The 26,192-nt window shown below is 40.3% G+C and overlaps 2 protein-coding genes across 10 annotated transcripts in view; both read right to left on the reverse strand.

Moving 5' to 3' along the window:
- anks1b (ankyrin repeat and sterile alpha motif domain containing 1B) overlaps positions 1-16,707 on the reverse strand; it is a 268,578-nt gene extending 251,871 nt beyond the window's left edge. For 4 of the 5 annotated variants that reach the window (XM_041977075.1, XM_041977074.1, XM_041977073.1 and 1 more), the window contains exon 1: positions 16,052-16,707. In XM_041977075.1, the coding sequence (XP_041833009.1) occupies positions 16,052-16,182 (131 nt within the window). In that variant the 5' untranslated portion in view covers positions 16,183-16,707. The remainder of the gene's footprint in view (positions 1-16,051) is intronic. The other variant, XM_041977072.1, reaches the window with a different exon arrangement.
- A 6,669-nt stretch (positions 16,708-23,376) lies between these two features.
- The window catches only part of uhrf1bp1l (UHRF1 binding protein 1-like), a 36,051-nt gene continuing 33,235 nt past the window's right edge, over positions 23,377-26,192 (reverse strand). For all 5 annotated transcript variants that reach the window (XM_041977018.1, XM_041977015.1, XM_041977016.1 and 2 more), the window contains 2 exons: positions 25,896-26,053; positions 23,377-25,005 (listed from right to left, as the gene is read on the reverse strand). In XM_041977018.1, coding sequence (XP_041832952.1) covers positions 24,871-25,005; positions 25,896-26,053 — 293 coding nt within the window. In that variant the 3' untranslated portion in view covers positions 23,377-24,870. The remainder of the gene's footprint in view (positions 25,006-25,895; positions 26,054-26,192) is intronic.

A 26,192-nucleotide genomic window follows, 5' to 3' on the forward strand; every position in this document is an offset into this window, starting at 1 on the left:
AAGTTTTTACTGAGCTTTTTTTTTTCACAAGACTTTGTCTTGTCATAAAACAGCCTAATAGGTCATCTTGCATATGTTATTCTTATTAAAATGCTATTTGTGGTTCTGTACTTTTCAGTAGCCCTGCTTCCTTATGTATATACTAGCCTATACATAAAATGTCTCTGTCATAAGGTCGAGAATATTGTTTTCCACATATCTCAGCAAATTAAGCTCTAGAGTGAAAACTGTAAACACAGAAACCTGTTTCCAGCACAATAAATCATACACGTATGAATTTTGTCAGTTGGCGAATATGAGCTTCTGAATGCATTAAGTCCTAAAGATGCCTTATCTACTAACCTGTAGCACGTACAGTGCATCTTCTTTGCATGCATGTGTGATTCTTACACAGACGAGAGACAAAAGAGACAACAACAGGCAATCTATTGACATCAGTGAAGCCTGCTGGGAAATGTGTATCCAGTGGGAGGCTGTCAGCTCAGAGTAATTCACTTCTTGGTGGCTCTGCATGCACTCCTTCGCTGTGATCGCTGACGAAAAGTCTGAAAATTAAAGAATCCCTTGCAGCTCAGCGGGGTATGACACACACATGAACTGTTATCGCAGGCCTCTGCAACATCCCTCATGAAGGTGAAGGCCACCGTTAACAACACGCCTGATCACAAATTACACAGGACACCTGTGAGGAGCCATATGTCCAGACCACACCTACACCGTCTGAATTTGTGTTTAACATTCATACGGACTCTCTTTATGACAAGCCGAGGAGGTGTGGAGTCACACACGACACACAAACGTGATTTTGTGTGTGTGAGTGTCTGAAAAAGAGGAAGCACAGTGTGATTGGGAAAACTCCATATTTGCATAGACTAAAGATGAAAGAGTATTTTACATCAATGGATGTGTCAGGGAGTCGAGCAGGATAATTGAATTCATACCCCTTTTCCAGTCTCACTCACTCTGCCTCCTTTTTTTCCTGCATGTCATTCCATATGTATATTTCATGTATGTCTCTGCATACTGCTGATGTGTATTCATGATGCACATTCATGTCTCCATGCTCATTTGTCACAGCAGTTAACTGGATGAGACAAGGTACAGTACCAGCTGCAGGGAAGGAGAGAATAATCAACTGGCTTTTATGTACAGTATAAGCTACAAGAATAAAAAACACTTGAATATTTCACATAAATATCTAATTCTGTTGATTTATCAAGAAGCATTTCTGCAAGATTGTAGGACCTGGATACGAGGGTGATAATAATGATGTTGGATCATAAAGCCTGGATCACAGTCGGTGTTACGTTCATTCCTTAGGTGGTGGATGGAGCTGTGGTCAGGGCGCTCTGCACTGCAGGCCAGTCATGTTCTTCAAAAATGCAATGCATGTGACCATGTGCATGAGAGTCCCAGACGAACAAAAAGACAAACTTAAACTAAAGTGCATGCATGTAAAACTTCCACACGCATCCCAGTGGTTGTAAATCAGACAATGTTTGCAGAAGTAGTTGAGGAATGCTAATCAGAAACAGAATATTTCATGCCACTGCAATATAAATTTCCAGCAAAAGAAGCTAAGATGCCAAAACAAAGCTAAATAAAAAACTCACTTTGTGGCAAAAACTGGGTCACAAAGTCTGATTTACTTCATTTTCACAGTTCCTCATTTGCATGAAAAAACAAAAAGGAACATGCGCAACAAAAGACAAAGAGGTTTTTTGTTTTTTTTTTGCTCCTGAGTCTAACCCCAAAGGCTCTGAAGTTTCCGCATATAGAGAGGAAGAAAAAACTTTAAATTAAACATTGCTGTAATCAGGTACGTTAATAAAGCCTGAACTGATCTCCCAAATGCATTAACTTAAAAATTCAACTTGTTTGGTAAAAGAAATCTGACAGCTAAGATCAGATGCCCAAACCTTTCTCTTGTTATGCATAAATTATACCTTAATTAGCTTGTTAAGGCTATGCTATTGTTAGGAAAATCCAGATAATGCACATTTCAAAGCATTGTCCTGACAATTAGGGGCCATTAGCTGCTATAAACAGCTGTCCAACATACTGAAATACAATCATTTGAAGATTTACTATCAGACTTTTTTTTAATCCTGTAAGTTTACTATAAAATAAACACCAGAAGTTTGCAAATGGTTATTACCTTTTTTTAAAACCTGAGGTCTGCCTACTGGAGGACTTTGTCTGTGTTCACACTGGAGGCAAATCCAACTTTTGTGTCCATATGTGACCCATATCTGCTTTCTTTAATTAACAGTCCAACTTTTAATTTCTTTCAACTTAGACCCAGACCACTTTCACATGTGGTGTTAAATAGATATCGGATGTGAGACAGGTGTTAAAATTCACTGCCAGAGGCAGCAGGATCAAATGTAAACACCAGACCAAACAATATTCAGAATTTTGTCTAAATTGATTACACATGCCAACGCCTGGCATGCAGCACGAGACGCCAAGTCTTCTTCTGTGTATGCGAGTCACTTCAGGGCTTCTGAATAAAACAGGAACAACCACACATAAAAAAAGAGTTAAGCATTTTAAAAGAAAATTTTTTGGGTGAGACTAAAAGGTTTTTCATTTGTGCCATTTTCATTTATTCTTCACAAGTAACATATAATAATAATTACACATCTTAAGAAATATACTTCTACTATGACTCCAAAAGTATTTGGACAGACCTTGTGGTTGCAGAGATATACTCATTTCATTATGGGGATGCAGTTTTTAGGCGTAGGCCGAAAAATAGGTACAGCACTGATTTCACAAATCCCGCGGGGCTCCCTTCACCTGACCACCTGAGGGATTCCTACGGGTCTCGACGGGTCCAGAAATTAATGCTAATTCTGAAGACAAACTCCTCATGACAATTTATGAAGGATTTATCCCAGAGCACAGCGCAGTGAGCGAGGCTTTGATTGACATCCCACACATAAGCCACCCTGGGTCATGTGACCTATCCCTGGACAGGCCAGAAAAAAGCGGTGCATGCAGGACATCCGAAGAATCCCAAAGCACTAAAAGCCTTTTTGCAGTAAGAATGGATGAAAATACTTCAAACATGAACCAAAAGAAATGATTGTAAAAAGTGTTGACGAGCTAAACTTGCATAAATGTGTGCATGTTGCTAGATTTGGACAAAAGGAGAAAGCTATATTCAGTAAAGCAAGTCAAAAATAAAACTAGAAACCACACTCATGGATCTAATTGATGTTTAAATATGATGTGTGGCTTGGTTTCCACAAAAATGGTTTAGTGGTTTAGTTTTATGTTCTTGATGACAGGGGGAATAAAATCTGGTGAAAAGTGGAAAGAGAAGCTTTTTGGACAAAGACTCCAACATATTTCATTTAAAAAAGAATACAGTACTTGGATATAAAAGCAAATCCAAACTCAGAAAACAGACATTTACATGCATAAGTTCCCTCCTGCGAAGGCCTTACCCTGACCACATAATGACTGGAACATTTCGAGCCCTCTTCTCTACTCATCTTATCTACTTCAAAAGCAGCGCTACATTAAATACTGTCATCCATCAGCGAGAGGGGAGCCGAGTGGAATGTGTGTGCGTCTCCACAACACTCGCAGTGTTATGTGGGGTCGCGGACTTGTAGATTAGTGTGACAGACTGAGCGTCACACCTCTCCCTCCCTCCTCTGGCTGCATGCTGCCTTCATGTCTCCTCCACTCACAATCAACATGTTTGGTGCTTTAGAAACAAACAACTTGAACAGAGTGGAAAGTGTGCAAAATCTAGGTGTGCAAAACGTGAGAAGTTAGGAGACAAATCAGCAACTCTCTCCAGGTGACACATGAAATCCATCTCTCATGACAGATTAAGCTTAAATGTTTAAATGTTTCGGTTGAAAAAAGCTGCTTTTCCTTCTTGCACTTCAAGCGGTTTCTAGGAGATGGTTCATGAACTGCAGGAGAACAAACAAGGCCTCTTAAACTGCATGCTCCACCCTTCAAATGGCTCATGTAAGTGTTTATAAAAAATATATGCATACACTTACAGATCACTTTATTAGGTACATCTGTTTAGTTACTCATTAACACAAATATCTAATCAGCCAATCACGTGTCAGCAACTCAGTGCATTTATTCATGCAGACATGGTGAAGACGACTTGTTAAAAGTTTGATGGAAACATCATGAAAACATGGATCCATCCTGCCTTGGATCAACACTTCAGGCTGCTGCTGGTGTAATGGTGGGGGGAGATTTTCTTGGCCCACTTTGGGCCCCTTAGTACCAACGTGGCCTGGTTTAACCAGCACAGCCTACCTGAGTATTGTTGCTGACCATGTCCATCCCTTTATGACCACAGTGGAGCATCTTCTGATGCTACTTCCAGCAGGATAATGCACCATGTCACAAAGCTCAGATCATCTCCACCTGCTTTCTAGAACATGACGATGAGTTCACTGGACTTCTCTGAGGAAGGTTTCAACCACCTGCTTCCATTTATCACACCAGGAATTAAGGCTGTCTGAAGGAAAAAGGGGGTCCAACCTGGTACTAGCAAGGTGGACCTAATGAAATGAATGAATGAAAAATACTTTATTAATCCCAAAGGGAAATTCAATTATATATATTCATATATATATATATATTATAAATATATATTATAATAAAGTGGTTGGTGAGTATAAAACTAATTATATACAATAAAACCTGCAAGCTACACAGTGTTGGTGCCAGAGTTACACCGTATTCAAAGTGAATAAAGTACCAAAGCTGGAAGCTGAACTCCAGACCGGGGCCAAGTCTTGCTTCTCAAACATAAACCTCTGCTTGTATCAGTCCAAGTCTCTGCTGTCAAATCTGACAGCCATCCTGAAACTCATCTCAGAATTGATCATCTCTGGTGGAATCAACCCACCGTAGTTTAATTAATCCCTGAACAATATCTTTACAGACAGCACAGACATTGTACTGACAAAACAAAAGAATTTCACACGGTGGTTTACATCCTTTGCTCTCACAATGCCTGATTCCTCCCAACAGAAGACACAACCTGCACAACATTAACAACACGTTTGTAAAAGGCTGTTTTTTTACAGATTCCCTAAATTCCCCGGCTCGCCACCATCAATCGACACCGATGTTGCACTGAGAGGCATGATGAGTAAAAGATGCTCCCACATGGTGATAATAAATGTGCTGCAGTGTAAGATGTGAGAAAGAGAGGTGGACTGAGGGAAGGGGGGCTGTTTTTGATAAGATAGGAGAGGTAGCCAGCAGAGGGTGGAGAATACGATAAAGTGCGACAGTAGAAACCTTCCGTCTCTGGAGGGAGGAGAGAGATTGTAAAGTGAACTGAGTGATGGAGAGGAACCCGAGGAGGTACTGACAGAGAATCCAGGGCACCAGATGGAGGGAGGGGGGCACAAAAAAGGGATTTGAGAAACAAAAACAAAGATTTAAAGTCAGAGAGGAACAAAGAGAGACAGAGGCTTGCAGTGGGAGAGAGATTCAGTGTGTGTGTGTGTGTGTGTGAGAGTGTGTGTGTGTGTGTGTGTGTGTGTGTGTGTGTGTGTGTGTGTGTGTGTGTGTGTGTGTGTTGGAAAGCTGAAGGTCTCGGTTTCTTGGCAGGATGAGGTGGCAGAGCTTGGCTGGGACCCTAATGGAGATGTAAGAAGCCTCTGAATTCAATCACATACACACAAACACGGACACATATTGTTTCACACCTCCATCCTCTCCATCCCCTCCATCCCCTCCATCCCCTCCATCAGTCTGGCTCCAGACAACCATCACAGCACTGACGCCACCGTTGACCCAAACGTCAGCAAAAATGATGTGCTTAACCCCACTAAAGGAGTCAGTCTGAACACTGGATTTATATAAATAAACTTTTGGGGATTTTTTATGAAGAAATCAGATATTTTGTAAATAATCAGTGTAAGTAAAATGCATCACATAGTAACAAGGATGTTGATGCCAACTGTGGAAAAAGTCAGCATAAGGCTTTTTTTGCACAGTAAAGTTATTATTTGTGAACTGTAATGCTTCATAAACCCCTGTGGTCAGATGCCTGAGGGGTTGACACTATGTCCACATGGCACCAAAGCCGGTTCAGGTGTGAAAATGATGGCAAAAACTAGCAGAAAGGCTTCAACATCTGCATGAAACCTCTGCAGTACGCTACGATGATTAAAGAGTAACACTCTTACAACACGTAGCACATGTGCAGATAAAAAAGAACTTGTGAACTTCTCTGCTGCAATGACATTATAATCTACTGAGGAAAGTTAGCGAATTTCATTAAATATTTCCAAGAAGATGAACAGTGCAGAGCATGATGAAGGAATCCAGAACTATGATAAGATAGTAAAATGCAGTGTGTCATGCACGTTTTTCTTTTGCTTTTGTCAGACGGGTAAATGCATCAAACACTGACTAAAAAGCAGCTCATTCAGACTTTGTGAAGTAACAGTTGCTTAGAAGAAAAATGCATGTTAAGGTGTCTCTGTGCGCCAGGCCCTGTAGAGGATCATTTTTTGTATGAAAAACAATCAAAACAAAGCAACAGAAGTTTCATATCTCACAGCAAAGCACATGATACCCCTTGCCATCATCATTAGTCCACTTTGGAAACTGACGTTAATAAGCACTAAGGGTCTGATTTACTAAAGGTTTGTGTGGAAAAACGTGCAAACTTGATAGCCGACAAAACATGTTGCTGCTGATTTAATAAAAGGGTGCGCCAGGATTGCGTCTGTTAAACGGACACAATAATCTGCGTAATCCATTTAGCATGTTTGTCCTTAATGAATATGCCAGAAAGTGCAAATAGATCAACGGAACACATACAATAATATGAAACTGATTGCACTGGCTAATTTTGCGTCTTTATTTAGCACGTCTGAAAGGCAGGTATTAACCGGCACAACTTTACACAGAAATGGCTGCAGTTATTGTTGCCAGGAGGAGGCTGGACACCTTAAAGGTGACAGAGAGACCACATCTTTTCTGATCGTGTAAATATTTTTGTACTGCCAAAGGCAAAGATTATTGGAACATATGTGTTGCTGTGCTGAATGCTGTGTTACGCAGGATGGGCTGTTGCTGCTGCGCTCGGGGTCTGCTGGCATTCAGAGTCTTCACCACCACCCGAACCCCATCTTCCATCCCTCTTAAGGGCATAAATGACCATGTCAGTTCAGATGCAGCACTGACCAGCTGCCGAGTGTTCGCTGCAGTGTGCCACCATTAGCACACAGAGCATAATGAAAGGTGCACGTTTATTTGACCAATATGTCTTGGGTTGAAAGTTTTATTTTGTCAATAAAAACTATTGTGTTGTCACATACCTGCTCTGCAGTCAGTTCTATTGCATCATACCTGGTTTTCCAGTCATCTGCTCCTCCCAGTAAGTAAGTGAGCTGCACCAGTTGCATCTCCAGTGCCGGCCTCCATGGTTGCAAAGGTTTTATTATAAGCTATTTGTTTTGGAACTTTGCCTTTTATCTGGTCACCCCATCTGGTGCTTGTGGTTTTGCAAACTGTATTTACTGTGTAGCAGAAACTCTTCCATCATTCTGGTGACGTTTAGATTTCTTTGCTGGAGCTCAGCAATATTTTTATTTGCGTCGTCCACTAAGATCTTCATCTCATCGGGTGGAATTTCTTTTTGTATTTGCGACCTTCCTGCTCTGCTTCACACACACGCTAAATCCTCATTTCAATACTGCTGTTTTCTTAACAAACATTCTTAGTTGATCAACCGCAATCATAAATAAATAAATTGCGTGTGCATGCAATTTTGTACTTTTACCAGGGATCTTAGTAAATCAGGCCAAACATGTGGAAAATAAGTGTTTTATATTTGTTGGCTTTTTTCTTTAACACAGTTACTGTGGACATTCAGTGTCCACAAGTGTGTGTCCCTCCTAATCCAGTTTTTGATATGACCAACATTCCCTGAGTTAACCTTTGACCCACTTCTAGTTAAGCCTCCTCCCTCCCCATCAGCTTTCATCCTCACTGATGCACTAACACACACACACATAACGGTGGATGCTAGTAGTGGTGCAAGGACACTAGTTATGTCATATGCTTGAACACACAACCCCACACACACACACACACACTGTGAGCTGCAAAGGCAAATTCCAACATAAGCCGGAGGAAGAAATAAGAAAATAAATACGGAGCAGATCACCTGTCAGGATGCCAGTTAAAACAGAGTCCATTCAGAAGTGTGTGTGTGTGTGTGTCCTGCTAAAAGCTGTTTGTTTGCAAAGAGGAGGGGGGGTAGACACACCTAGCACACAAGCAATAACAAAATGGGCTTTCCCCTGAATATTAGCAAGCGAGGAGGGATCAGCCGCCACCATCTGTCGAATCATGAGTCAGTCTCTTTGTGGATGACTCCATCACAGCCAGCACGCCTCCCCCCGCACATGCATTTATCCTCATTAATACAAGACACACAGTGTGATGAGCGCGATGATGAACTGGCATTACACATTCATCATCATATCAGTGTAAAGCTGTTAGAGGGAAATATTCACATTCATAACCTTTATTTTTTACCCTAAACACCTTCACAGGGGAAGATGAAACTTACTTTAAAACTCTGACTTTTCAATTTTGATTGTTTTAAAAAGAAAATGTGTCAAGTTGCTTTAATAACGCAGGCACAATGCGTGGGGAAAAGCCTCAAATCTCATAAATAAGACATTTTTCCATCTTCAAAGCAGTTTAGGAATCCAAAAGTGTGTATCAATCCCTAACAAACTTTCTTTAAAAACACAAACAAATGAATAATTGATCTTTTTGTTGTATCATTTAAACTGATAAGAAATTGCAGTAAAGTTTATTATTCACTGTACAGTAGATTTCAGAGCAGCTCTAATGTACTTAATAATGAAATTACAGATATTATTATATATTCTGCTGCTGACTTTGCCTCATTCATCCCAGCTTATAAGTGCTTTTTCTACAGTTTTGTTCAGGGAATAAGTTCAATAGCTGAGGCGTAATAAAAGAAGGAAAACACAACGGAAGCTAATTTCTTAAAACTAGAATTGCACCAGTCCGGTCTTTTGGATTGGTGTCAGCACCAGTCCTGACCTGAATAAGCAGATCAGCTGTCAACCAGCCGTGACCGATCCATAAATCCATTTTTTCCCCGCTTAATGTCATCACAAAAGTCAGTGTGTTTGCTGCCAGTCACCATTCATTCAGTCCCAGCCAAAAAATCTATAGTTTTAAGTAGAATGACTCCAGTGAGTTCCACACACTCCAGTATTTAGACTTTATATCTGGGAAAATGAAAGCACCAGCAGGAATGACATTCTCAGGATTCCTGCACATTTCCTACTCAAACTTCCACATATGTTGGTTGATTTTCCCATCAGAGAGCAAACATCTCAGTCCTTATGGCCATTTATTTATTATAGATCATGCTGCCAAATAGCCAGAAAACTGGTCAACACAAACCAATCCAATGTACAGCAGTTTAGTCAAGCCTAGTCAAGGAAAATACAGAAAAAATAGCATCTCTGACCAGAGAGAAAGTAAACTAATCAGTTCCTGTATGATTCCCCCCTCAACTAAAACCACAAGCCAAGACAAGCCCAGTTTCCCTCCTCAGTGGTGTTAACAAGTCTCTTAAAAGAAACTGCATGTCTCAGTGGGACAACCTGTATAAATAAAGGTAGAAATAATTTAAAAATGACACTAATACCTTTGCTACTAATACAGAGTAACTCAAAATGTGTGGTCTTAATTATCTGAAACTCCAAGACAGCAGTGGCTAACAAAGCTAGATCCAACCCACATCATAAAAACACATCCTTCCCAACGTGCTGTACACGCAGAAACAAAGATATTCCACACACAGTAGTTCTACTTCTATAAAGTTCATTTTTATAAATTTATCTACAATACAATACAGCTTTAAATAATTATAAGACTCCAATAAAATAAAAACCAAATTACATTAAAAGATTAAAATAAAACACTAAAATACAACAAAAAAGACTTTAATAAATAAAAAGGACTAATTTATACAAAGAGTAAAATATAAATAATATTAATTTAAAAACTAAAATATAAAAAATAAAAGACTAAAATATACTAAAATATTGTAAAAGACTCAAACACAACTAAAATCAAATATAATAACATATAACAAATTAATAGTCTAAAATAAATTAAAAGGAACTAGATTAATCGAATGGTAACATCACTGTGACGGCATCCATACGTCTAGTACAGAATATGGGACATCAATGGGAAGACGGCTGTTTAATAATAATATGGGACAGAAAAACGATGTCAGTGAAATTCATCCGGAGAAATCCTCTAGACGTGTTCACGTCACGTCAGACGGCTAAAAAGTGGCTGTTTACAGCCAAAACCCCATTTTTACTCAATTCATTTCAGGGGCAAATGTTTTTATTTCATGTGCATGTTTATAAATTTCTCTCCTTATTTATTTCCGTCAGAATGAAAATACTTGTAAAAGTAGTTTGTTACAGTTGCACTGATGCTGCTCCATTTCCCAGACCACCTTTCAAAGGAGGTTTTTGGCTTAAATGAGGTTATTTCTGGTTAAATAAAGGTTTTTGGTTTTATTTTCCTTCCCTACTAACACTCTGGATGTACAGTACAGGTCATCTACAACTGAATATGACCCATCAAACAGCAGTGAGATCATCCAGTATTGATTTTCCACTCTGTGTGTGTGTGTGTGTGCTCGTGTGCAGCGCCCCACACCACAAAGCTGCAGCAGATGATCGTCCTCTCCACATCCTCTACTTAATGTGTGTGTGTTTTCACACACCGTGTGTTTTTGCCCATGTTCACGTCCCTCTAGTGCGATTCTTTCAGCAAAGAGAGGAACTTCATCACTTAGGAATGCTATGAATGGCTCAGAGGCCTTAAGATGGGAAACTATGCATTTTATTCCCGGAGATCATTCCCATAACATTAGCCTGTGCACACTCCTCTGCTATGACCTCTCACACTACTCATCAAACACACTTTAACACACACATGCCTCCAACCACACAGACAGATGTAGCCCACCCAGTCTTTTGCAGGAATAACCTCATGCGCCAGGGTCTTGACCCACTAAAAGCCAAGTATGTGTAACGCAGTGGATGCAAGTCACCGACGGCGACCTGCAGTCATACCGGCACTTCCATCCATGACACATCCCACTAACCTCCATCCAATTCCAACATGGTTCATCCTTTTTTAGAAGTTATAAAAAAGCTAAAGCGGTTTGTTCAGTCTCCACTTTTAAGGGTTTTGTAAACAATCCCTGTCCATGAACACATTTAACTCCTAACCCGGATTCATAAACATGCACAGTGATGAAGAACGAGATAAACACAGCCCCAATTATCAGCTTAAATCTACAGTATCCAAGTTACTCAAACACCATCAGCATCACCAGTCTACATGTAAACTAGACCACCGGAGTGTTGACGTTCCTTTGGGTAACCACAGACGCGTCACCATGGCAACTGGGAAAACATTATTCCAGCTTAAAGGCCAAGAGATGCTGAGATGGTCACATTTAGGGCTGCAACGATTGGTCGACGTTGTTGACAATAAAAATAGACGTCAACTAATTTACCCGTCGACTATTGTCAGCAAAGAAAAAAAAGCGTCTTCTTTTCTTATCTCTGCTGAGAGTTGCACATGTGCAACAAAGTCCGCCAGGGTAAAAATATGGCTGCCAACCAGGGAATAGAACAACGGCAGAGGATGTCAAAAGTCTGAAATAACTTCACGTTAAACTTACAAAATAAATTAAATACATGTGAGATTTGTAAAGCGGACCTTGGAAGTACGTCTGCAACGCTCGAACATTTAAAGACGAGGATCGCCGGGCTTACATAACAACCTCATGCAAGGAGCTGAAAGTGAAATAAGATCCATTTAATAATTATGAGACACATAATCCGATTGGTCGACTAGTCGGTTTAATAGTCGATGACTAATCGACCATCAGAATAGTCATTAGTTGCAGCCCTGGTCACAATAAGGTCAAGCTTTGCTAAGTGTGTGAAACGTCTCCATGGTAACTTAGGCTCAAAAAGAAAATGGCAATAAATAAGACAAAGCGTCTCAGACATGGACAGAAATTTTAAGGATGACATGAAAAAGAATCTTGAATGTACATCTATAACATCTCAGACAGAAGCTGTGTCATCCATGAAGGAATCGTCCTCTCTGGGCGGCGCTGAATGACTCCGACGTAGGTCGCAAACAGACGTTATCACAGTATCAATAAACGCACTTCAGACTTGGTTTAATAAACATTTAAGAACAAGTGATGAATAACATTGTTCATTTGATATTGACTACTTATGAAAACGTTGACAACACAAGCGTTTTTATGTAGCTGTGTCCTCAGTCATGGCTTTTGACGCCTACTTTTTTCCAGAACAGTCAGCGGCTTTCTGTATATTTACATGTCAACATGTAAAAAGTCACCTTTTTGAGGTTAATGCTAGAAAAATCTAGACTACGTCTGCCATTGCCATTTAAACAAAGGAGGTAATGTTGCTCAGAATCTGACTCTGCAAAGCAACAACACTGATTAACCTGCCGACACATAGATGGCACAGCTGGATTACCTACAAATTCTTCACCCTGGAAAGTATTTTCCTGAAGTTTGTTTTTTGTGCCCCAAAACTGTGTTTGCACGTGGGCAAAAAGTGCAAACACAAACAAATCTGAATTTCCTGTGTGTGCCACATGGACAGGGTTTAGTTTAAGCCAAAGAATGCAAACATCTTACTTTGGATTTTGCTATAAGTCTGGTCATGTTTGCCATGTTTAAAGTGTTTCCAAGATGGCTGCCGAGTGGCAAAACCAGGTAACGAGCTTCCTGGGAAAAGATAAACAACACAAGCAGCTTCATTAACAGCCACCAAAGGCCGTGTAAACCTCTCAGAACTCCAACTCAAAAGTACTTTTCACAACCCTGCCTCAAAATAACTGAAATATGTCTTTAAGACTTTATATTATGCATGTCCATGTGCTGTCCTCATGTTTTCTCTCTCAGATCCATCATACTGTCTTAACAAAAATCCAAGATGCCAGCTGCTAATTGCTAAAGTTGGGGCTTCAAAAAGGCTGTCCACAAACCAATAATGGATCTCACGCTGCTTACATCCATGGTCTCTGTATTATTTAGGGACAAGATTTCCCTTGAAAGATTCAGTAGTTTTGTTTTGTTTTTTGTTATTTTGTATAAAAATTATGCCTGGAGCTAAATGCTAACGTCAGCAAGCTAACCTGCTAAAATTAAGAAAAGGAATGCCACCCAGCTTTTATTTAGCATTAATATTGTTAACCTTTTGCTATGATGAGCAGAAAACAAAGTACATCTGCAGCCACGGAAACATTTTTCTAATATAACTGGAAACATTTTGACATCATCATGGTGTTTGGCTGAAAGCCTCAGCATCACCAGTAAGGTCAGTAAGGTTCATGCTCTAGAGATCTTTAACCTCTGTACTAAATTTCATAGAAAACCATTCAGCACTACAGTCATGGCTGATAAATAGTCAATATGTTAAATAGGACACACAACAACCTGCGGCCAACAGTGATTCCCCTTCCATCAAATCCATTTTTCATCAGCTGAACCTTCCTCAAAAAAGGAAATTAATTTGTGTTTGGTGAATTATTTCTTTGTTGTAACAAAGCTTCTTGGAAATAAATCTTAAACTGTTGGAAAGCCTGTTTATTCCTACTTTAAATGATGCTACATTTGTAAGGAAAATGCATTTGTAGGATGAGCAGCAAAGCTGAGTATGTGGGTTGCACCCATGGAAAACTTGCCAGATCTTCTCTCCCAATGCCAGAGAGCCGATTCTGCTAATAATTCTTGTTTGGTGTCATATATTTAATTGGATGAAGTCTGAAGAAGCGTCTGGTACCCTGATGCTGACAATTAGGTGCCTGATTAGCTCCTGATTAGGGATTTGGGAGTGGAGAGGATGAAACTTGCCTACCAGTCCTGACCTCAACCCTACTGAACCCTTGTGGGACCATCTGTTGGTACCAGAGTGACCAACACTGGCTAACTGGTGACAGATGCTGGTGGAAAAACGGCTCTTCCACAGGACTCTGTGGCCTCTGTTTGTTAAATGAAGACATTTTTAAGTTGCCAACATGTCTTGTTTCTTCAGGCTTCAATCATCCTATCCAATAAACACCAAGCAAGGGTCAATAAAAGAATCAGCTGTTTGGCAGAGAAGATTTGGCAAGTTTTTCATGAGCAACCACCCACATACTCAACTCTGCTGCTCATCCCACAAATGCATTTTCCTTACAAATTTGTCCCTCCATTTAAAAGGGAAATTAACAGACTTTCTAACAGCTTACGGTTTATTGCCAAGAAGCTTTGTTACACCAAAGAAATAACCCGCCAAACACTAACTCCCTTATTTTTTGTGCTAACTTTATTTTACTTCAGAGAGGATAATAATATGCAGAAAAAGAACAGATACACAAGGACACTACTAACACTAATACACATCAAACCACATGTATCATGAAACGAAGAGACCCACAGAAAAAACGTCCCAGCTTTTTTGTAACACTTGTTATGAGCAGCTGAGGATTTCCTGTTAGACGTGCCATTCATACATCAAAAACTGCAGAAAACACATCTGCCATTAACACTGCTTCACTTCTCAGTACTAATACTGTTGCAGGAAGGCAGAATTTCTCTAATCAGTACTGCAGTCTACTGTCGTTTCAAGTTTGTAAGTCACTAAATGAAGCATCTAATCAGAAATCTATCTCTCCTTTCAGCTAATTTTATGTTAATTAAACCGCGTCTAAGTTTAATTTTTCTTTCTTTAAACTTTAGTTAAAGTTAAGTTCTTGGCCAGCAGGAATCCCGTAAACCTCAGCAGAGAGGTTAACATTCTCCCTGTCAGAGTGTGACTTCAGCCCGGGCGTGAGACGCTCTGGTCCAGAGCCCGAGGCGGTACTCCTCCCAGACGCCCTGCCTTTGATCTCCTAATCACCTGGCTCAGCATCGGCCTGAGTGCACGGAGAGGGGGGAGGCTGCAGGGGCAGCAGGATGACCATCCCGCTGCGGTGCTCGCTACCAGATTAAAGCCTTTGTGTGGGTCTTCTTTTAAGGAGAATATTCTTTTTATCTTAACAGATGCTGATATGATCCATGCATTGACTTGAAGGTTGTAAAGGTAAAATCTAGCATCATTAATCATGAAGCTACCTCTTAACCAGTTCATATACCCAGACAGTACTTCTTCATTTTGGTTATTATGCATGACAGTGCTGCAAATGATTTACAGGAAATGTAACATTTGTTTACCATTTGTCATCCAAACTGGGAGGCACATGAATTCAAGTCATACACACACCTGCTAGCCACCATGTGACTTAAAAACACCACATCAGGCTCTGTTCTTGTATATGAATCATTTACCAGAAGAATGATGAAAATTCTCCTACCAGTGCATTTCTGTGTGAAAATGATCCTTTCAGCACTGAAAGTTACAGATGCCTCCATCACCTGAGCATCACACTGTCACTCCACTGAGAAAGCTGTCACAGCTGTGAAGCTCAAGGTACTGTCTGTTCTTTCTGCAGCATTCAGAGCATTCCTGGTACCAGGAGAGAACGGGAGATTATTTAATCCTGTCTGGGATACTGTTTGGGCCTTTTTCTATTTGGCTGGAAGCCTGCAATATTTTTACCTGCCTTTTTGTACTTTCTTCTCACTTTGCATGAACAGACTTCCTTCTGCTTCCTCTCCTGAGCTATGCAGGACACAGCAACAAAGCTTCTGAAACAACTCATCACCTCAGAGATGGCTCGTGGAAAGATTGGGGTGCTGATGCATGTACACTCTTTTCTGCAGCCGTGATATGTAAGGCTCGGCTGTCTAGTGTATTGACTTCAGATTAAGACAGATTTTCGCCTAATTTTGCAGCATGGGAACCCCCCTCAGGAATTCCCTCCAGCATCTCTGGTGCTCCCCGGACATCGTAGCGATCACGACAAACAGACTGAAGCTTACCTCAGTAGGTTGGGAAGAGGGATGGAGCCGGAACCTGACCCCAGTATTCCTTTCTTTCCACTTAACAATTTCTCCACCAAGGCGACATTCCCAGTACGGGCGGCTTCCAGCAGCTCCTGCTCCTTCCCCATCCTGGACACAAGTTTGTAACGACGGGGTGATGGTGATGAAAATCCAACAATTCTTCCATATAAACCCTCCTCTCCTCCAACCCCTTTCCTCACTGTCTGATGTGGGAAAGCATCTAAAGATTTCCTTTCACTGCATGCTGCTGCACACTGAATAGGTGCTATTGATGCTGCAGAGCAGTGTTGATGCGCGCGGCTCCCCTGGTGGCTTAAAACCAGTTCATTCACCTGTACAGCTCCGTATTCTGCTCTCGTGTTAGTCCGCTGACGTGCGCTGCTCTCCGGTGTAACCTCACTAACCGGGACCTGGGGTGGGAGGAACCGGGCTACAAAGCGAATCCCTTAAACCCAGCGGTGAAGTGAAAAGTAAACCAGGATTAAAAAAATAGAAAAACCAAACTCCGCTTCAGTCCGAAAGGAGGCTCCTGTCTGCTCTGAAGCTCTTGCTGGTAACAGGCAGGAGGTGAAACTCCGTCTGCCTCCACAAGAAGCTCCACTACGCTGCTACTCGCCACCACCTCTCTCCCCGCGAACCTACCGCACTGGCCGGTGCTTATCAGGGTCGCTTGAGACTCCGCTGTCAAGTCTACCGGAACTATATGATGAAATTCCGGTTAAACATTTCAAAATAAAATCCTAACTCTTTTTGTCTATTTTACTTTGTATTTTCTTATGCTATGAGTTGCCTTGTCGCATGTTATCTAAGTAGCAAAATGGTTTGGTTCAGAATGGTACTAAGGCATTAAGATATATACATATATATATATATATATATATATATATATATATATATATATATATATATATAGAGAGAGAGAGAGAGAGAGAGAGAGAGAGAGAGAGAAAGAGATAGATAGATAGATAGATAGATAGATAGATAGATAGATAGATAGATAGCAGGCGAGAGGCAGGGTACATCCTGGATATATATATATGTATGTTTGTTTATTCATCACTTACATACAAGATGGCAGTGAAATGCAGTCAAAGACTGTGACACTTACCACCAGTAAAAACGACACAGTAATGCAATGATAGATAGATAGATAGATAGATAGATAGATAGATAGATAGATAGATAGATAGATAGATAGATAGATAGATAGATAGATAGATAGATAGATATTATTATTATTTTGGCTTTGTAAAAACTACTAAAATATACAGGAGGACCTTCTGGAGTCTTATTAATTACAGAGGTCGCTTTTCCAAAGTCTTTTAATCATTTTGCTTTTGGTTTTTCAAGAGTGTTTATTATTGTTTTATATTTACATTCAACTTCTTTCATAAAACTTAAATTAAAAACCTCTGTTTTTGTTTTTTGTTTTTTTGTTTGTTTGTTTTTCTTCTTCTTCTTCTTACGGGGTCCTTGCTTAGAAGTATACAATCCTATTTGTTTTTGATGTTGTGAGCTTCTATTGCTTTCACATTGCTTACCAAGAACTCACCAGACACGGCGCAAAGTTTTTAATATTGAAAGTCAACCAGCTTCATTTCCGGTATAACTCTCTCTAACTTGACTAACAGACTCAACGTACAGTCTGGGTGTGGATGACGATGCTACAACGCCAACAGGCGGCTTTGTCTTTGTTAGTATCTTTTTTTAAAAAAGAAAGAAAGACAGTTCGCACTCGCAGCCTCCAGCCAGTCTGTTGTTGCCCCTGTCAGATCAGAAACTTATGCCATCTTACACGCACATGCGCACTCTCCCTCTGACTGACTCTTCCCTTCACAATCGGCGCTGCTGTAGCTGAATGGATTTGGAAACAGGTGAAATCCCAAAATATCCCTCCAGTCATGTCAGAGCAGGGTTTGTGTGAATAATGCAGATGTACATAAAATGAATCTGTTTTGACAGGCTGGAAAAACGGTCAGACACCTTATAGCCCCCCCACCCATCCCCTACTTCTTAACACCCCCACGCTCCCCCTCTCTGCCCTTTTTGCATGCAGGGACCTGCAAAATGCCTTCACCGTGGAGCCTAATTGGAATTTGGGGAGGAAGGATCCTGCTTTGAGGTTCTATTCATGCTCCAAAATATGACCTGTAACTGAAACAAATGGTTTTAGAATTTAATTTTAGGGTTAATTCATCTGATATTTATCATCTTGGTAAATCAAAACTCTTTCAGATTCTGTTGCTAGTTCCCACATATAAGTTATTAGAGCATCAGAATGCTAAATGCTCTGGTTTAAATAAATAAAAGCACATTGATTACTATAGCTGAATATAGTGGAAGAATAAAAAGAAGGAACCTTTGAAATGATTTATTACTAATTGTTTGATCCATACAAACAGACATGAGGTATGAATAGATGTTTCACACATGCTCACAAGGCAGCAAGTCAGGCTTCACAGGTTCTGTTTGGTTGCCAATGACGTTTCCAGCTTTGGTGGAATTTGGCTCAAGGTGCCACATGTCACCTGTTGTTGATGCCACATTCAGCCAGTTGAGAAACCAGCTGCAGAGCAGACCTGTGCAGGAATGTAAAAGCAGCTACAGAAAAAGGAAAAGACCACCTCTTTGTTCATCCAGAATTACAATTTTACTGTCAGCACTTACAGACATCATCACTCCTACATGTCAGTGATTACATGATGCCGCTCAGTGAGGGATGTGGGTCAAGTCTGGACTTGCAGGATTAGATTTCATTATGGAAGTTGGAACTGAGGCTGAGAGGACTACATGGAATAGATTTTTCTTTTTCTTTTATACACATTCATGTTTATTCTCTTACACAAAGATCTCAAGCTCTTGTCCTCAGCTCCTTTTACAGATTCAGGTTGGGATTGATGCCTGGAATCTGGGATAGCTATTGCAAAATGGTGTCATTTTTTTCCACTTTGTATGTATTTTTCTGGTTATTGTCTGGTTGGAAGGTCTGATGTTGCCAAAGGCCACGTTTTACTGCAGAATAAAAGTCTATGATCAGCTCTGGTGCTAATATTTCAAGGCTTTTTATCCAGACACTGCAGTAGGCTGGAGATGTGTGCAGGCTGTACCCTGCCTCCCGACTAGCAGCTGCTGGGATAGGATCCAGCCCCCAGCAACCCTGCATTGGTAACAGCAGGTATGGAAAATGGTCAAGCATCTAAAATCTCACCTGGACCAAGACAAATGCTTTTGATCATACATCTTGTGACTGGATGAGATGAAAGTCTTCACATTTTTTTACTACCTCCTACCCAAAATGAGGTACTCAAAATAAATTAAATGCAGGTTAGGTTTGAATCATGTTGTATTTAGGTAGCAACGCAAGGTAGAGTCTTTTAGCCGAGTTTCTCCCTGTGATTTTGGTATGCTACATATTAGGATTGCTGCTTTCTAGCATGTGCAAAGATTGAAGTGCACACATCTCATGCTGCCCCCTGTGGAGGGGCTCTTATGATGAAGAAAGAGGAAGCATCTAAGCCTGATAATACCATATTGACGTTGGGATTTTAATGCTTTGGGCTCAGCTAACTGGCCAAACAACTTTACCCAGAAGACTAAGACTGTGGAGAAAAACATGATGGAGTTAATGAAGAACCTGTTTGATTTCAGTGTAAATTGGGATTAAATTTGTGCTTCTGAATTTATTTGTGCCATGAATTCACTTTACTTCTGGATTGCAGCAGTTATCATGAAATTAAACTAAAGCAAGAAGATAAGGCTGTGAATGGACATCTGCACCCACAACAAGTGTTGGATGCAAATTCAGCTCTTTACTGAGCCAAGACACAACCTGATGCCTCTAGTTCCCTCGTGCAGCTGGTGCAGGTTTATTATCCGAACTCTCCTGCACACACAGTACATGCAGTACATGAATATGCAAATAAACACAGTATATTATCCCGTGTACATGCTGATGTTCTGTGACATGGTCACCATCACAGAAACATGAAGCTGCAGCATGCAAATAAGCTTTTATGTTAGCAGCCGAAGAGAGCGAAGGTTTCCTCTTACACATACTTTAACACTTACTGTCCTCCTCTGACTCAGCGCACTACTCCAGCCCTAAAGTGTCATGACCATTTATGTGCACAAAGTCCAAACACCCTGTGTGGCAGTTCACTGCAGCCCATGTAGGCTCACAAAGCTGCTGCTCTTACATTTACAGTGTTTGCCTCCACTTATTGAATTATTTCTTATGAATTTAAAACATAGGTCAGACAACGGTGCTGCAAATCGTGCAAAGCTTTTATGTATGCACTGAAAAAAAAAACCATGCATTGAGATACTAGTGTCATGGTTATATATATATATATATCTTATATATACAGATATTATAACTATTATTTTATGAGTGATGCTAAATACAGTTTCTCTAAAACAATTTAAGCAATTGTGTTTTGTTTTGCCCATAAGTGTGTTTCATATCTTTTTATGCATGTTAAGGTTTTGCATAGCAACAAGGTTTTCAGCATAGGAAGGTTTTACTTCACAAAACAGGCACAGAACTGCCTGGAACATCTTGATTGCACTTTTCCTCCTTTGCAAAAAATATTACCATAAAACTGCTGAAAAACACATAAAAACAAATCAGTTTATTTATAAAGCAATTTTCATTCAAGTAACACAAAGTGCTCCACTTCAAGAACTATTTTTTTAAGTTAGAAACACAAGCCATCACACACTCGAGTGTAGAAAAATTTAAGAAACACACACATGCAATCATACTTTCTCTGTCTCAGACACACACACACACACACCAAGCAATCATACTTTCTCTGTCTCACACACACACACAGCCCACCCCCACCTTCACCCACACGGACTCTGCCTTTTGGTTGGTTTTTCTGCCTCAAACAAAGACTTTCTGAAACTGCTTGTTATGCTAGAAGCACTGATTTAGTCAAACTGCAGCATGCACCATGCAAACTACTGCAAAATCTTCAGCATGCGAAAAGTATTCGGATGATGTTCTGATTGGGAAATATCTTCCAGTTTACACATTCTGTATCCCATAATGCAACGTGTTGCCGTGGTTGTAATACTAAAAAAACAATTATTTATTTATTCATTATTACATTACAGCTGGATGACACACAACACGTTTGCAGAGTTATTCTTCTTCTACGTGTTCAGGAAGGCATTGCCCTCTTTTAGGTAAGTAAATATATCTAAACTAATCATGGTGCATGAAGATGCACATTTTAAAAATTTCCTCTATGAGCATTAAACATGAAATACAACTGTTTGCTTTCATAGAAAATATCATAGCATGCTGTGAAACTAACTGCTTATAACTGCATACAACATGCTCCTGACCCAGAAAGGAGCAGAAGATTCTTTGAAATATGAGTAATTCTTTTTTCCTGATACAAAATAATATATTCAGCAATCTGAGAAAGTATTAAAACTCAGGTGAAATTTCTCTGCAGTAGATATGTTTCTGTGCAGCATCAAGCCACTAAGAAGTGAAATCAGTGCTTGTCTCAGTGTGGTTGTCAGAGTGAAACTCCTCAGCAAATAGAAAAGCAGTTAAGTGAGCTGACAACTAAATAAGATGGAAATTCTTCAATACTCTGAGGGGATCAAAACAGGAGATTGTGGATGGAGGCCAGGAGAAGTTCAGGCAGAGGTCGCACAGCTCCCAAAGGCAGTGAAGTTTCTGCAGAACCTGATGTATGTAGAGATCTCTGACAGTGTCCCTGGGATCTGTTGGCGCCATTCCCTCAGTGTGAAGGTCACGGCCCAGAGGGGCCTGGTTAACACTGGCTCCACAGTTGCCTTCACTTCCCACACTTTTTCCCAACTTCCTCCTTTAGAATTTTGTATTTTTCAGCCTCCCATGTTCTTTCTTCTTGATATTGCTTCATCTATCACTGCTGACTTCTTGTTGGCCACCACGATGTCCGATGTTGGCCATGACCATCAGTTTGGATCTGGAAGTCCCACAGGGACTTAGTTCTGTCATTTTTAACCATCTTTGGTGGGATCTCTCATATTTATCCTGGACTTCCAGCCCAAACTCAGTACAGATGTCCCTGTACCCTGTTCTAGCCACCTGGTTATGGCATTCCATGTATGCCTGCCTGTTCTTTATAACCAGTTTTACCCGGTTAATCCTCCCATAATGGCAACACCTCCTTTTCCCTCCATGTTGGGTTCCAACCGCCCGAAGCGTTCACTTTGCAGTTTATCACTGGTACATCATCTGGATGAACTCCTGGATCTTTGTTATTTCATTTTTTGAAAGAGTCTGACGCTCACCAGCTCAGCACCTCTCTTCTGATTATTGTACATTTATAATTGTATATTCTATTTAAGGTGCTATATTCACTCTGGGGAACTACCTATGACATTCACTCCACGTAGACCCAAGTGATAATTGGTTGTATTTAATGTAAAACAAATGAAAAAGTGTTAAGTGAAACAAGGGGAGCAGATGCATCAGATTTTTAAAAGGGAACAGTAGACATGGAACTGAAAAAACTAAATACGCAGTAGAATAGTTCAGTCAGACGACTCACGAGCTGCTGGAAAAAAGCTTTATCAAGCATTGCAGTTTGGCATTTAGGCTCCGACTGCATCACTCAATGAATGCTGAACATCTCCTCATTTGACCGGAGCCTAGATGTGGATGCTGGGGTGGCGGAGGGGCTTAATACAAAAGCAGACAATGTGCAGAGATCATGCAGAAGCAGCAGGCATGAAGCAAACGGCAGTGCAGCTCGTCTGCAGCTTAAATAGATGTCCAGGTTGGACGGGGATGTTTGATGTGTAGCATGAAGGCTTGAGGCTGATCCCAAAGGATCCAGCATAGTAGCTCGCAGGCTACTATAGCTATTTATTATTTTACTCACACACGCACATTTTATATGTATATATATATATATATAGAGAGAGAGAGAAGGACACACACACACACACACACACATATATATGTATATCAGGTAAGATTATTCAGAAATTTTTTCAGTTTATAATTTCCAGAATTCTCTATAAATCTATGAACTTTGTTAGTGTTATATTCCTGTCATCATTGATCCAGTAATGTTTCTAAATCAACATTAAGATTAATTAAAATAAAACAGACATATAATGAATTTCCCAAAAGTAAAAAACATAAACTTGGCGATCCTTTGGTTCCCAGATTTATCCTCAAAATATGATGAAAGAATAAAATCCTGAGCTCACTTCATACATCTGAGAAGCAAGTGGTACGTTTTATAAACTAGAAATAAATTCCAACCAGAAACTTGAAAAAGTGAAACCTTTAAAATGTTTATTAGTTCATTTTCATCAGTATTTCAGCAGCTTTGACAGTCAAAATACAACTTTTCATCATTTGTGGAATTTTCCCTCCTTTCTGAAGGTGGCTTTTCCCCTCTGAAGGGGAGGAAGGCTCTGATGAGGATTGGAGAGAAAAAAATAGAAAATGAAGATCAAAGAAAGTCGAAACCCGAGATATTTCACATTTGAATCTGTAGAAATCGTTTCCCAGCTACAACAGAAAGCAGAACTTTTTACTATATTTAATTGGAGAACTTGAAATGAACCGGGCCGAGCTGGAGAGGACACAACTGGTTAACGTTGTGTGTGAGTTTAAGGCTTCTGAAACCTAAAACTACCCATCTTTCTTTCTTTATGTGCTGTGTCAAAGCATGTAGTTAGAAAATTCAGTCGATTTGAGTCGTTTTTAACATTTTCTGAGGTTTTTATCCTCAAACTTTCACACAGGGATGAAACAGCAGCAGATGTGGTCGTAACGTGTCCACAAAAAAAAAAACTAAACTAAAATTACACCACATGGTAGAGTCAAAGTTTTTACATAACGATGCACGCAGGTAGTCTGGCAGCTTCAATCTGCCTTTTTTTTGTTCATTTTAATCTGTGCGTCCACCTGCTGCTATCACAGTTTCACCTTCAGATTTTTTAACAATGCCTCAGGTTTAAAAGTGCAGCATGTGTTAAGTAGCTATTTACACATAGAAAAATAGGACAAGGGTGGCGCGTACAGACTAGTATGAAGCATTTTGCTTGACAAAGCTGTGGAACTGAATGAATTTCCTCCTCTACTTTTCAACGAAACACTTGTTTTCTATCTGAGATGCACACAAACACACAAATCCAACTGAAACACTGTGTAACCATTCAAGGTTCTTCAGAAAATAGTTACGTGTTCACATTCGAGTACAATTTACACTGTACACGATCAGGAGGAGCGGGATTCGTCTCCTCCCCATCGGAATATGAAAGCACCAAGTTAAAAACTTCAGTGCAGTGCAAAATAAGTGTTGTTTTTTAGACATTCCTCTGAAGATACAACATTCAGTGTACTTTCTAACTCTGATACGAAGCTCTTTTTACTTCCACTCAGACACCAGGAATGGGGGGGGAGGGTTTTCTGTAGGCACAACCAGAGATATAGATCTCATCCTCTTTTATTCCCACATACAGACACACAAACGTTCCTCCTCAGCATCGCTTCTCTTCTTTTAAAACCTTCTGAACGTCTCTGCCGTCCAAGCCGAAGAAGAAAAAACGGACCAGCTTGTAAAAATGTGTGTTTTCACTCATCTTCTTTATCTGCTTCACTTTGAAGTCTAAAGTCGTGCCGGCTCGCTCGAAGAAGCGTGAAAATGGAGAGACTAAAGTAAAAAGGAAAAAAAAAAGCCCATCTTCTTCTTTACTTGACGTGAACTGCTGTCTCTCAGCATCGCCACTGCAGACCCGAACGTCTGGCTGTGACGGAGAAGTCGGGTCTAGCTGGTGTTGACTTTGAGGCTCCTCATGCGGTGAAGCAGCGAGTCCTTCTCCATCTGAGCCTCTGCCAGCGCCATTTTGGCTCGGGACAGCTCCACCTTCAGGCATTCGTTCTCCTCCATCAGCATCAGCATCTGCAGCGCAAACCAGCAACAAGTCGTATTTGAAGAAAGCTGCAGTTTTATTTTAGCTTTTTGTTGCCCTTTAAAAAAAGAGGTACACTTCACCGCAGTGAGGCTGAAAGCTGCACTTCAACTCTTAATCAAACACACTCTATTACAATAAAAACCAGTAAGTTTTTCCAGCTGTTTATCAGGCAACTTTGTGTGTTAATGAGCCACATTTTAAACACTCAGATGCCACATCTGTATTTTCAATGGGATTATTTTATCTGGAGTTTTTTTCTTCTTACTTTCAGTATGTTATATAGTTTTGATCTGGATTAAAAAAAAGTAACAAAATCCAAATCCCACAACATAAAAGTTGATTCACCATCCTGCATGTGGTCCAGAAAAGTGCCTGCCTTTTGGCTGGTAGGGCAAACCTCAGTCTGGATCATTTAATCGACAAATAAGACCAGACAAAAGTGAGGAAATGAGATACATAAAACCCTCTAACAGAGCTTAGCTGGATTAATGAAGCAACTCTTCACTCAGGAAGAGTTTTTAACCACGTCCACTTTCCTTCCTTGATATTAACAAGTAGCTCAGATGTAGAATTCTGTTCATCTCTTAATAGTACAGCAGTCTTTAGTAATCAGACTTTATTTAGTTTGACTTGTATGACCTGCTAGTTTTAAATGTTAACTCCTCATTTTTAGTGTTTCGTTTGAATATTTCATTTTGTATTTTGCATAAAGTGATGAAGAATATTACTCCCACTGTACAGGAACTGAAAGCCAGAATCATTGGAGGAGTTTGGCAAAATCTGGCACACGTTTCTGAGCCGGTCTCCTGGCAGCTCAATCTGAAACACAGAAGAATTTCTTGTTCTTTTGCCGATGCACTTCCTGTTTCTGTCTCACCTTTTCCCTGGTGGATGGAGAAGGGCTGGTGGGCGGAGCTTGAGTCTGCGTAGCCTTTGGTATCCTGCAGACGCTGCTCACAGTCTCAGGAACTGGACTCAGAGAGCTGTCAATCAATGAGCTCTTTGTCTTGGTTTTGGCCTCTGCTGCTTCATCCACTGTGGGAAGGATGCCCGAGAGCATGGGTTAGTTTGGATGTGTGGATCTACGGTGTGTGGGCTTAGAAATGATTTATTAGGGCATGTTATATAATGGTGCTGAATCAGTGCTGGAGTGGAGGTGGATGAAAAAGAGAGC

Source organism: Melanotaenia boesemani, chromosome 23 (assembly GCF_017639745.1).
Source record: "Melanotaenia boesemani isolate fMelBoe1 chromosome 23, fMelBoe1.pri, whole genome shotgun sequence".
Classification (NCBI taxonomy): Eukaryota; Metazoa; Chordata; class Actinopteri; order Atheriniformes; family Melanotaeniidae; genus Melanotaenia; species Melanotaenia boesemani.